Source organism: Xenopus tropicalis, chromosome 1 (genome assembly GCF_000004195.4).
Source record: "Xenopus tropicalis strain Nigerian chromosome 1, UCB_Xtro_10.0, whole genome shotgun sequence".
Classification (NCBI taxonomy): domain Eukaryota; kingdom Metazoa; phylum Chordata; class Amphibia; order Anura; family Pipidae; genus Xenopus; species Xenopus tropicalis.
The window spans coordinates 71,969,170-71,979,090 of NC_030677.2; the positions used below are offsets into that span (position 1 = coordinate 71,969,170).

Sequence of the window (9,921 nt, forward strand, 5' to 3'; positions counted from 1 at the left end):
ATGTAATATTACAATGGGTGCATTATTTGTCAATTCAAGACCATATGCTTATGGGTTTATTTTTAATTCTACTTTCCTCTAGGCATACCCTTGCATAAGTGATAAGGAGTGTGAAGTTGGAAGGTACTGTTACAGTCCTCACCAGGCACCATCTTCCTGTATGCTATGCAGACGAAAGAAGAAACGATGCCACAGAGATGGCATGTGCTGTCCTGGCAATCGCTGCAACAATGGTAGGAAATATACATTGTTATTCTGTATTTTTTTTTATAAGACTTATAGTTCCATTTAATAAAATGGTAAGTTATAGGAAAATACAGGTATGCAATCTCTTATAGACTGAATTTTGCTCAAATAATTTTTTATATCTTTTATATCTTTTTCTCTGTAATATTAAAACAGATGTACATGATCCTACGTAAGTTGTATAAACACAGATTGGTTGCAAATCAATATTATTTGACTTATTTAATTTTCAAATATTTTTAGCAGATTTAAGTGCTGGAGATACTAATTTTGGACTGAACCCTTTTCCAGAAACTTCCAGTTCCCAAGCGTTCTGGATGATAGATCGCATACTTGTATTAGGTTAATGGTAATACAAAGGGTTACAATTTTATACAGAACAAGTATGGGATCTATTATCCAGAATGCTTGGGACCTGAGGTATTCCACATACTGGATATTTCTGTATTTTGGATCTCCATACTTTGTCTGCTAAAAAAATCATTTAAACGGTAATTAAACCTAATATGATATGTTTTGTCCCAAATAAGGATTCATTATATATATATTTATATATAGTGTACAATGTACTATTTCATTACTACAGAGAAAAAGGAAATTATTTTTAAAATTTTGATTTTATATTATTTGTATAATGGAGTCTAAGGGACATAGTCTTCCCGTAATTTAGAGCTTTCTGGATAACTGATTTCTGGATAATGGATCCAATCCTTGTATTAATATTGGATTTTTGGATCTTTCTGGAAACCAAATATCCACACACTCTCATATTGCTTGACCAAACAAGTCTTCATTTTTGACTGATGCCCTTTCTTTAATATCAAATAGTAAGATAATGCATTGTAATACATTTTAAGAACCCCCAGAACAAATACATTTTTAATGGCAAAGCCATTTTAATATGTATTTTAGTGTTGCCTTGTTTGTAACTTCATCAACCACTCCCTGATGTTATTACACTCCCTTATATTACTGACAATTTTCATTGTGCTTTGTTGTCGGTTAGCAACATTTAAGCTATTGGCACAAAGATCCACTGGACAGCTGCATTACACACATTAGATTCCTTCTATAGCGTCAATGCATTTTATGCAGAGATTTAAAGAGATTGTTTAATAGTCACATCTGTCCCAGTGGAGCCTACAATCTAAGGTCCCTATCACACACTGTAGTCAGTTTCATTAATGGCATATTGCCTGCCTGAAACTTTTCATAATGTAGTAGGAAATCTTTGCAGATAGAGAATAAATATTTGAAATGCTTGCAGATGCTGTGGTCAAGGTTGAATTCAGGACCTTAGGTTGTAAGTGCTATAGTCTAAATCACCCTGCCACCTGATAAAACATTTTTACAAATAACATGCATGAAATCTGCATAGTATCTTTGGGTTTTAAAAAAGGTTTACAATAATATCATTATTTTACAAAACTGGGCATGTTTTCTTTAGCTGCATGCTCCCTGCAAAGTGCATGGTTGGCTTATTTAATGTGCTGGGCAAACAACTTTTTTATTACATTCCTGTATTTTGATTTTCATCAGTTTTAATTTTGTAAAATTTTTTCTAGTTCCTTTTTGGGGGGATGGAGCAAAAGAATAATCAAGCCATCAGCTAACTACACAACAGGGACCTTAAGTAAAATGTTTCCAACTAGACTTGGGGTGGGTGTAGAAAAAAGTAAACACGTTTTCTCACCCCACCATTGAGCAAATGGATAGTATTTAGTAGTGTGGGAAGCATGTGTATATACTGTATGTACCAAATTCCCTAAAATAGTTTTACATCTACTTTTGCAGTGGTGAGAAAATGTGCATGTAAGGGGACTGGCATATCTCTTTCGAATCTAGTAAGAGGGCAGTGTACTTATTTCCCTTGTGTCTCCTAGGCATCCATATGATCCCTGCATCTGCAAGTAGGGAACATGCGTGAGGCCTCAGTTAATGCAGTAGTAGTAATTCTGTTTCAATAATACTGCACATATGGGACCTGTTGTCTAATATGCTCAGGACTTTGGGTTTTCCAGATAAGGAGTCTTTCTGTAATTTAACTCTCCATACCTTAAGTCTACGAAAAGAGAGAAAACAAAATTATTTTAAAAAATGTGATTTTTTTTTTTTTAATAAACTAAGTCTATGAATGATGGCCTTCTCGTAATGTGGAGCTTTTTAGATAACAGATTTCATACCTGTACTTATAGTAAGTCTAAAAAATGCTTATTCCCCTCCATACAAGTTAGCCTTCTAGTAAGAAGTGTATCAAGCCACAAGGTTGCAGGTTCTGTTAGTTTATATAATTACTCTTATTTAATCATTAATGTAAATACCCTGCTGCCTTAATTACCTGAAATTCTGGACTGGTTCTTTAACAATTAAGTATTGTTAAGCATTTATAAACTTTAAATTAATCTCCATTAAGCAGAATTGTCTTTTTTTTACACTGAAAACAACTGATGGCTTATTGCCTCTATATGTTTCCTAAAAATGCCTCATTCTGAAATTCACATGGATTATTTTTGAATACAGGCCAAATAGTTTATGAAACTAGATGCTCCGTGTGCATTGCTTGGAGTTTATTGTCAGGTTTTGTGCTTTGGGGCACTTTATGACAGATATGCACCTGTACAGCAGCATGTAGCATAGTGCACAGGCCAAGAATGGAAAACAAACAGAAACAGTTCATTTCACTAGAATGGTTAAGTCACAGCAGGATGAACGTTAAGCAGGGAAAGTAGTTGTTTGAGGCTTGTGGCAACTGGCAAGAAGTGATGTGTTTCAAACTTTCTTTTACATTGCAAATGTACTGTAACTATGTCAGCAAGAGACCTTTTTCTGAAGCACATACATTCTCAGTCTCATTAACTTTTGGCTAAACAATTAATGCAACTTCCAGTGAAGGGTGATATCACATTTGGAGATTTATCCTTGTGTTTTCCACAGAAGATGCAAAATGCCTGCCAATTTTAACAAACTATATACAAACGACTGCTTTTCATAATTACACATCAATATATAATATTATATTGGCGTGATTGGTATATTGGTATTATTTTACCCATAACTTTTTGATATTTTGCAGTAATAAAATAATTTTAAGGCAGAATATACTGTGTTTCACCTGCATAATTCATTTCACTTTGCAGGAAAACTGTACAACAGCTTTATCCTTCTATTTTTTAAATTATTTTACAGACTATGATGCATACACAGTTTATTTCTCGTATGCAAATAATTAATTTTCCTTAATTGTTCCACCAATTGGCAGCAGTCAAAATACACATATTTAAAATTGTTGACTATGTTTGCCAGTTTTAACCACATCAATAGTAAGTTCTCAGTTAGGTATTGTGTGTATTTATTTTATGCGTGTGTATTACGTATGTGCATCCTTGGCAGGTGTTTTACAATATGGGTGTGGATCATATATAGGGAGTCACATTATTATGTAAGTTCCTGGATGCACCTGAATAGTTCCAAAGCCAAGCAATCTGTATGAGTCAGTTCTGAATCACTACTGTTACTCTACAGCAAAACAATTGACTTAACTCTGTGAGCACCAGAAAACATGGGGCTAACAAACAACTTTTATCTGTAAACTCCAAAAACACTGGGATGGCTCCCCAACACTTTTTTAATTTGAATGTGGCTCCTGTGTTGCAAAGTTTGGGGGTCCTCAGTTTTAGACCATAATCAAACAATTTCCACAAGATGTGCCAGACAATGGTCACCCTTCCATTGTCTGGAGGGGTGGCATTTGAGCTTCATATAAGATTTTTTCTTTGTGTTGTGTACTATTCTGCAAATGCAGAATGACTCTAGTAGTATATTAATATTTAGTTAAAGTATTATAATCTCAGTAGGGTCCATCTGGGCATCAATATAGAATTGGCATCATGATGCAAGAAATAAAAATCAGTTTTAACCATTTGAAAAGCCTAAAATAGTTCTGTATAAATGTCTCATGCCTCATGAGAACCTACTAAGTTGAGAGGGAAATTAGGTTCTCTTCAACTCGGTGTGAGAAGTAGGTGTCCTTATATATTACTCACACACCGCTTCCAACTGCCTTTTCCTCTTAAATAAGCTAGTTTGCATGGTTTCATAAGGAGTTGCAGGCTAAAATAGCACAACACCATAACCTGTGTTTTTGCTCTAGAGACTAATTAACTGGAAGAAAACTAGAACATTTTTTAATAATAGATAATAATCTACCCCTTTCTTAAATCAGACCCGCTAATGTATTTTTAATGTTTCACAATAAATTACATTTTACATGTATAGTTACTTTTCAAATATATAATAAAAAAGGTTAATACTTTCAATATTTTGTAGGCATTTGCATTCCTGTTGCAGAAACCATCATGAGTCCTCATATACCAGCACTTGAGACCCGTCCCAAAAAAAATGGCCACATCTCTAACAAGGATCTAGGATGGCAAAATCTTGGGAAACATCACTCAAAGATTCCCCTTATAAAAGGTAATTTTTATTTTTTTCTTTGACTGAAAGACATTATGAATTACATATGGGTCATAGGTGGGTTAATAAGTTCAGGGTTCCCTTGCATGTCAGAGTGCTGCTCATTGTACCTTGCACCTAAGCCACTACAGAATTATTGATGGTAGGCCTAGACATTTTAATGTTTGCAAAAATTATTGTTTTTAGTATTGTACACACAAGTAGTTAATAAATCCCATTATATGCCTGGTACAGTAGGCACAGGTAGGTGTCTTTAAGTGCAATATAGATTGTGTATTTAATGTATTCTCTCACTATCTTTTTTGCATTCAAATTAGCATCTTCATTAGCTTTGTATCATAAATTGGCCAGTCCTATTGACCCTTCCGATTTAAGTAAGGCAGGGTATCATATTAGGGACACATATTTATCTGAATTAGTAAGATTTCAATTATTAAGGTAATACAGTACATCTCAGAAAAAGAACAAGCATTGCATTTATTTTTAAAACAATGTTCTTTTATGTTGAGCCAAAATAAATTGATACAAATAATTTTCCATGTTTTCCATTTATCAAGAATCAACAGTGGATTGTAAATCTATAGGACTTATGTATGTCTACAAGTGCAGTTGTGGTCCCCACAATTTTCCCTGCAGTTTGTTGGGTGTAACACCACTTTTATTAAAGCTTCTTGCATCAAAATGTTCTCCTTGCACTTCCGTATAGTTGAACTGTGCTAAATCCTTCCTGCCTTTGAATCAGCTACTGTGCCTATTGATTCTGAGGAACCCCACAGTTACCACCACTGCCGGACAAGAAATTAGCTCCAGGGTTGCCTTAGTGACCTGCATTACCCTAGTTCAATTGCACAGAAAGAATAGACGCACATGTAACTCGCAGGCCAAAAACCAGAAATGACGCCAGGCAGACTTAGAAAATATTTGCCGCACTTTGCTTTGCTATACACTGCTACTAATTTTAGTGAATCAGACACCATTGGGCCAGATACAATTGCATCAATCACATTGCTCTCTTACAAACACAATAATGCTGGTATTTTGGGAAAAGCACTACATTGTAGAAAAAAACATGGTGATTGTACTCAAAAATCGCACTTTGCTCACTGCACTTGCGGACATACATGTGTCCTTATGTATTTTTATAGATTTTTTAAAACAGACATTAAAGCTGTCACTTTGTCTAAATAGTATGAATAGCTAACTCAGCAGTTTCACTATCCAACACTATCAAGCAAGGGTGTTCTTAACAGTTCCACATTAACAGTCAGTTTGAATTAAATCATAACAGTTCAGTATTCAATCCCACAGCTGTTAACTTCAGTGATTTTATCCACTTGTAAAACACATTTCCATAGGAAACCTACTTCCCCATAGCAAAGCCCACCAGGAGTTCAAAGCCCATTGTCTGCAGACAGTGATCAGGGAGCCAAAGTGCCCTTGAATGCTGCATGGACCACATAATCACTACCTTATCCTAGTCCAATTCTAGCTCCTTCCTTTTTGAAAATGAGTTAAAAGCTCTAATTTAGCCCCCTATTTTGGCTTATGTGAACTCAAAGATGTTGTAAGGGCTCCTGGGACAAGAGTGTGGTGAGAAGGAGAGGATACTTAATAGGCAAAGAGATGATGATGTAATTTACTGCATGTACCCCCTCCCACTCCCTATCAGTCATTTAGGTGTGCAAGTTAGGGCCCCTGTACTGAAACAACGGTATGGACAGGGCCATCTTGGAGGTGCTGCAAGGTGCAGATTGCAACCTGACGTCATTACTCTTTGAATGAGCACTAATGGGCATTTTAATGCATTTCCCTCCAGGCTTAGGCACATGACTCTTGATGTCACTCGCTCACACTTTCATATCATCATTAGCAATGATACTTGTATACACTATTAGAACTTTCCTAGAGATTACCTACCTCACTTTCTCTGGCATACCGGAAAAGGTTAATAAAGGATGCCCTTCTTGTTAACAAAAAAAAGAGGTTGCCCGGACAAATTCATAGTCTCTTTTTCTCTTCTGTTTACTCCTGCCATTTCTTCTGTTTAAAGGACAATTGCCTATTGACATTTAAGGTGTGAAACTTCCTTTACTTTGTTATGTAAATTCAATAAATAAAACACTATTAAAAATACTCCAGTTTGGAAGTCTCTGGAAAACCCTTTCCTCTTATCCACCTGTGGGATATTAAAAGAAAAATGCATTTTAATTTATTTAGTTAGTTGAGTGTGATTTTATGCAGTTTCCCTTGTGACTTTTAAGGGGTGAAAGTAGCTCACCTACAACAATAAATGGTAGCAGCTCCCAAAGCATCCCAAAGATAAAAATAATGAGGTGCACAAGTAATGCTGAATAGTTTGTCTTATATTTTTAATCAGTAGTACAACACCAGCTGAATTACACCGTCCATGAAATTAAATATAGGGTACATTAAGCAGCATTTAAATTTGAACTTGGGGGGGGATTAAATACACATATGCAAACATAACCTGGCCATAATGTTGCTCAATATTCTATAGAAAGTACCAGATTGTTGTAGAGTATTTGTGTGCAATAAGTAAAGACTTCTGTACAGCACCCTGGACAGCAGTTTTTCAACGATAGCTCTGTAAAATTATTCTGAATAAGCTGTGGCTTGCAAATTAACTTCTCTACTGTAAACAATGCACTGGCCACATGGCTTGGTGTGTGTAAATATATGGGTGCATGTGTGAAGTTAAGAAAAGGAGAAGGATAGAAAGAGTATTTGTTTCCTTACACCATATTGGCAATTATTTTGACTGTTATATGTGCTATTGCCTACAGCATATCTATGGAACGCACCTTGCTGTACTTTGTGTTAATAATGAAGTAATACCATGAAGAATATGTATAACTTTCACATAAAGTTGCGCCCCTTCATCAGTAATGTGTGTTGTATAAAATAACATTTGTAAACAAGTAAATTAGCCAGCAACCAATCATAACTATAGTTTAACAACCATTTTTTGGAAACTTGTGGTCTCATATTGTTGACCAGACTTTTCTATACATCTTCTAGGACATGAAGGAGACCCTTGTCTTCGATCAACTGACTGCATTGAGGGTCACTGCTGTGCTCGACACTTCTGGACAAAAATTTGTAAACCAGTTTTGCACCAAGGAGAAGTATGCACCAAACTGCGAAAGAAAGGATCTCATGGCCTGGAGATTTTTCAAAGATGTGACTGTGCAAAAGGGTTATCTTGCAAAGTATGGAAAGATGCCACCTACTCTTCAAAGTCAAGACTTCACATTTGCCAGAAAATATGACAGCTTACTCAGAAACTGTTGCTATGACAAGACTAGAAGGTTGCAGAATTGGTACATATAAGGGTGGCCCAAAAGGACATTGGTACTGAAGATAAACACTGAACTGAAAAGTCAATATGTTTGAACTGGAGCATTTAGGGCTTGTATGTGTAAATAAAACATTCATGAGACAGACTATTCTTTAAAAAAAAATGACATTTAATATTTTAACAGTGCATGCCCACTGATTTTGCAAAAATGTATGAGCTTAAATAATGTAGGAATAATCATGAACATTTTTCTAAATGCTTGAAAAGCACACACACATGTCATACCTATTCTAATACTACCAACACAGGTACACTATTCATGGTTGTGGGGGATGAAGTGTACAGTATGCCTCAAATTAGAGCTTGCTTTTTCTTAAAAGCTCTGATGCATGTGAATGTGTGAAACAATAATATCTTGTAAATGGGTGGAGCATATTGAGCAAGGTACAACCAATTGCCAGATGAGACGAGTGACTGGAAAAGCACACCGTAAACAAACCTTAGAAATAGAACACAATGTACCTTGATTTTACATTCCTGGATTTAAAGTTTTCCTGCACTATACACTTTATTTATAGGCTAAAGTAACATAAAACCCATTTAATTTTTCTTTAATTTTGTTTTTCCCCTTAATTTACTATGTATTTCCCTTTGTCCCCTTAGAAATGTAAAATCAAGGCTCTAATGTGCAGAATATTATACCATAGTTACAACATAATAATATATCAGTCAGAATCAATAAAATCATGTAATACAGATTTATGGAGAGGAGAAGGACTCTGTATCTATCCCCGCTTTCCCTATACAGTATACAATACTTCATACCATTAAACAGAAAAAAAAACAAAGCTACCACGCTTAACATTTCATGTTTGTTATATGTTTTTGTCCTAGTTTTACAATAAATCTAATTCATATTTGTAATAAATAATAAAATGCCTTTTCACTCTGCACTGAAATGCCTTTGATGAGCAGTGACAGACATGAGAGCTGTACATGTTATATTAAAGAACTATATCGTCCCAAGACAATATGGGATCTAATTACTAAAGGTTGAAATAACCTATCGGTAAGTGCATCTCTCGTTCTATCAACAAACATATTACATTCCTGAGGTATTGTCATACAGCTTGTGAGACATGAGCACTAAAAATTAAATACCCTAATCTGATTCATCAAGCTAGAACCAGCAAAACAAAACAAATAATTTAACATGTTAATCCTTTGTTACACATAAATAGTAAAAAAATAAGCTATTGGGTATGAAAATATATTAATACACATTTTAGTAGGAAACCAACAATTTGACATAGCTAGGGAATGAGCCAGTGTGTTAACAAATTGATTAAGGTGTGCTACACAATGGACAAACCGGCTAGTTGTAGCCCCAGGTGCAAGCTGAACCCTCAGCCAGGGTAAAACAATATCCAAGATAAAATGAAAAAACAGCAGCACTCCGGAAATGTTGTAGAAAAAAGTGACTTTACTCAAGTGCACATAGCTATGTGCACTTGAGTAAAGTCACTTTTTTCTACAACATTTCCAGAGTGCTGCTGTTTTTTCATTTTATCCTGAGCCAGTGTGTTAATTTATCTTATGTTTCAAAGGATTACTAAAACCCAGAAATGCATTTTTCTTGTCAAATAGATGTGGTGCAGTACAAAGAAAGCTTTGTAATAAGTGTCATTTAAGTATTTGAATTATAAACTGGTTACCTGGTTACACGTATGTATGGGACATATTATTCAGAATGCTCGGGACCAGGGGTTTCTCAGATAAGGGATCTTTTCGTAATTTGGATATCCATTTCTACTAAAAAATTGAATTATTATTAAATTGTATAAAATATTATTTAAACATTAAATAAAGCCAATAGGATTGTT

At 35.0% G+C, this 9,921-nt stretch overlaps 1 protein-coding gene across 1 annotated transcript in view; it reads left to right on the forward strand.

Moving 5' to 3' along the window:
* The window catches only part of dkk2 (dickkopf WNT signaling pathway inhibitor 2), a 66,132-nt gene extending 57,158 nt beyond the window's left edge, over nt 1–8,974 (forward strand). The window contains exons 2-4 of the mRNA XM_002940290.5: nt 83–233; nt 4,573–4,719; nt 7,759–8,974. Coding sequence (XP_002940336.1) covers nt 83–233; nt 4,573–4,719; nt 7,759–8,009 — 549 coding nt within the window. The 3' untranslated portion in view covers nt 8,010–8,974. The remainder of the gene's footprint in view (nt 1–82; nt 234–4,572; nt 4,720–7,758) is intronic.
* Nucleotides 8,975–9,921: the final 947 nt, after the last annotated feature.